Source organism: Pleuronectes platessa, chromosome 2 (assembly GCF_947347685.1).
Source record: "Pleuronectes platessa chromosome 2, fPlePla1.1, whole genome shotgun sequence".
Classification (NCBI taxonomy): domain Eukaryota; kingdom Metazoa; phylum Chordata; class Actinopteri; order Pleuronectiformes; family Pleuronectidae; genus Pleuronectes; species Pleuronectes platessa.
The window spans coordinates 4,876,439-4,879,877 of record NC_070627.1 but is presented as its reverse complement, the minus strand read 5'-3'; the positions used below and the strand labels follow the sequence as shown (position 1 = coordinate 4,879,877).

General features: G+C 42.1%; 1 protein-coding gene across 1 annotated transcript; it reads right to left on the bottom strand.

Moving 5' to 3' along the window:
• Positions 1–366: 366 nt before the first annotated feature.
• On the bottom strand, positions 367–2,741 carry draxina (dorsal inhibitory axon guidance protein a; the record flags this gene model as incomplete). Its single annotated transcript, XM_053443252.1, is given in 4 exon segments — positions 367–1,268; positions 1,386–1,475; positions 2,104–2,196; positions 2,640–2,741. Coding segments are annotated over 4 exon segments (398 nt in total), but the record flags the coding sequence as incomplete, so codon positions are not given.
• Positions 2,742–3,439: the final 698 nt, after the last annotated feature.

Below are 3,439 nucleotides of genomic sequence, written 5' to 3'. Positions count from 1 at the left end.
CTGTGACCCTCTTATTGGGATCCACTGGAATATACTATAGAACCATAAATCATTATATTTGCCTCAGTAAAACTCTAAAATGCTGCTTTGACATTTTATTACTGAAATAAAATAACATAATAATATGGAAATTCAATCCCAAATAAAACCTGTTTTCATGGTCTACTCTTTTTCGTATTCTCAGTTTAAGGATGTTTATTATATTCTTTTATTGTCTTATGACTCGTGAAGCAGATACAGACTTGTTTTTGTCATCATAACAGAGACAAGATATTAACATGTGGAAATCACTGTTTCAATTAGTTTATAGATAACATATAGTTTATAGATAAATAAAAACCACATCACGTATTGTTTATCGTAGTAAGTGTTTAATCATGAAAACAAAACAAAAGGCAGAAAAACACAATATAGACAAAGGTCTTGAAGAACCTCATAAATAAAACATATATTAAAACACATTTATAAGGAAGGTGGAACGAGCATCTTTGTTTATCTTTCTACTGTTTAGTAAATTTGAAGGGTTTTCAAAATCAAAAACTTTTGGCAATTCAAACACATTCATATTTACAACACTGTTCAAACAGCATTTACAGAAGAAGTGTTGGTTTGTTTGGAGAAGCAGGTGAGAGAGAAGAGTATTTTCATTTCTGTGAGTGATGGTCCTGAAGCAAGAGACTAACCTGCCAGTCCTCAGGTCAGTTAGCTCAGCACTAAATGAGTGACTTGTAAACACTGTTCCACTCGGATCGGGACAAAACATCAAGGATATCAAATGTGAATCAAATGCATGAGAAAAGTCAAACTTGAACTCTGACAATGAAACTTTTCCTTCAATTAAACACTAATTTATAATTTATTTTCAAAAAACCTGGAGTTTTAAAAAGTCTGTTTTGTCATTTTCACCGAACACATCAATGGCTCGATGATGGCGATTTGCTGGGTGAGGATTCTCCCACAATGCAACACTCATAACACAGGACCAGTTAAACTACGTCTACTCAAGATTTAACTGCTGGTTTTGGTATTCAGATTCATGGTAAGAAAAAAAGAAAAGAAGCATCAGCCTGAAGTCAGCAGAGTCATGTGATGTCTTGGGGGTCACGGGGTCGTCGTTCCTCCTCTCTCTCCTTCCTCTCGTGTGCCTCCTCTTCATCAGATGGTGATGAAGCCTCCCTGGTCGCTGCTGACCGACTCCGGCACCACGCAGCGGCCCCGCCTCCTGGTGACGCGCCGCTTCCGGTGGAACTTGGCGTAGCAACGAAACCCTTTAGATCCGAGAGATGTGGAAACATTAAAAACCAGTAGAGCTGCTTTAATATAGATTAATATAATAATATAGATTTGGGCTGCACATTAAACGAGTGCATCCCGATCCGACTCACCGTCCTCACACATGCAGTCGTCGTAGCACTTGTTGTTGAGACCTCGGTTGTGAGCTTGACACTCGTGTTGTCTCAGGTCACAACAGGAACCTGCAGCAGAACCAGAACATTGAGACACGACTCGATCCCACAGAGAGAAACAGAAAACTAATGAAGTCGTTAGTCATCGTTTCCCATTGAGAGGAGGAGCAGACACTGGTGAGGAGCTCAAATCGGATGATTTCAGGACTTCAGGACTCGACCAAGCGGCTTTGAGGGATTTGTGGTTCTGTTTTTTAATCAGCACACGGATCAACCCATGTTTATTAACCATTATGTGACAAATGGTTAAAGCCTGAGGAGGTAGAAGCTCAGGAAGTCACAAAATGAGAAGCAAAGTTACAAATCCCAGTTACAAAGTGATGAGCAAGACGACAAATCCGTTAAATGAACCACATAGATTAGATTAACTAAGTTTTCAGAAAAGATGAGTTTCAAGGCCCAGGTGGCAAAAGCTCTTTCCCTTAAGTTTTCAACCTGGTCTCTAGAAAAGTGTGAAGACAAATGTCTGAGGATCTGAGGATATGCAAAGGTTTAAACTGGATTTAAAGATGTAAACCAGATCAATATGAATGTGTTTTTCCTGGCTCCCCTCAGACTAGGAGGTCAGAAGGTGAAGTCAAGGCACAAGATCTTTTCAACATCACAGTGTTTGTCTAGGTTCCTGATGGAGACTGACCGGGGAGACAGTCCAGGTGGTGGTCGCACGGCTCGGTGGCGTCAGCGTCCTCCGTCACGTTCCCGCTGCTCAGGTTCTTACTCCGCCTCTTGTCTGCAGCAGGAAAACAAAATTACACTTTTAGGTCCGTTATGATCCGGTGGAGCTATTTTATTTGTACGATTGCAGAGTCAAACACGTTTTCACTCCTCGCTAAGTTGTGGAGAGCAGATATAAATAAAGCATCATGAAAAATAAGATTATTTCCTGATCCAGAAAAACTGGATTAGTCTAATCATCAAGTTAAGCCAAAGTGTATCGATCGCCCCCTGGTGGCTGGGCGCTGTTAAGGTCATAAACCCCGTCTGCTCCATTGTAGTAGACCAATCAAAAAAGTAAAAGTGCACGTCAAATACATTTTTCTCAGAGATGAGGTCAGCTGTTCATTTTTCCAGTTTTTAGTTTGGTTTTGATTGACAGCTGAGACCGACTCGTGATTGGTCAAACACATACAGGAGGAGACATGTCGTCCAGTGACCAAACAGTTGATTATTAACCTTTCTTCCTGGAGGCCGGCCAAGCGTCCACAGGTTTCATGTCCTCGTAGTCCGTCCAGTCGAAGAGCGCCATGTCCAACGTGGGCATCACCTCACCTTGTCCTTTCCCCCGACCAGTCCTCTGAGGGACGGAGACAAACTGTTATTAAAAATCAATTGAAACACTTTGCCATCACCACTGTGAGACGTTATGAATCCTCTGTTCTTCAACGACTGTTTTAAAGGACGATCCACAAGCAGTCGATGTCTATCCACAGTCACACATCAGCCTCTGTATTCTTAATACATTTACGATATACAGGCATATCAAGTTCTGATTGGACGGTCGAGGTACTGACCAGTTCAACTTTACGTCCCCTCCAACAGACGAAGACACAACAGAGAAGTTAACCAGTGTCATTAAGACGACAAGGCTTAGCGGTGTCTCCCGAGGAAAATGTAATCAATCAAAAAATAAAATAAGATCTTCATGTAAACAGATCCATACTGGTTTCCCATTACCCTCAGGAAATGAGCCTATATGGAAATACCAGTGAGATTAATTGCAGGCGGCCGGCCGCGGCTGCTCATTAAACCATCAACAGAAGATCGAACTTTAATTAAGAAGCTGGTGGCACGGAACCCGGGTTCGGGGGGGGGGCAGCTCCAATAAGATTTGACGGCCCTCACATTAAAGACGTGCACGGTCTCCCAGGGTCTGAGACACCTCGGAAACAGAATAACAAGTAGAGCGTCAGGCTGCAGACTTCAGACATGGAGGCTGAAGGGAGTTCTGAAATGACTTCTTTAAATATCTCAGC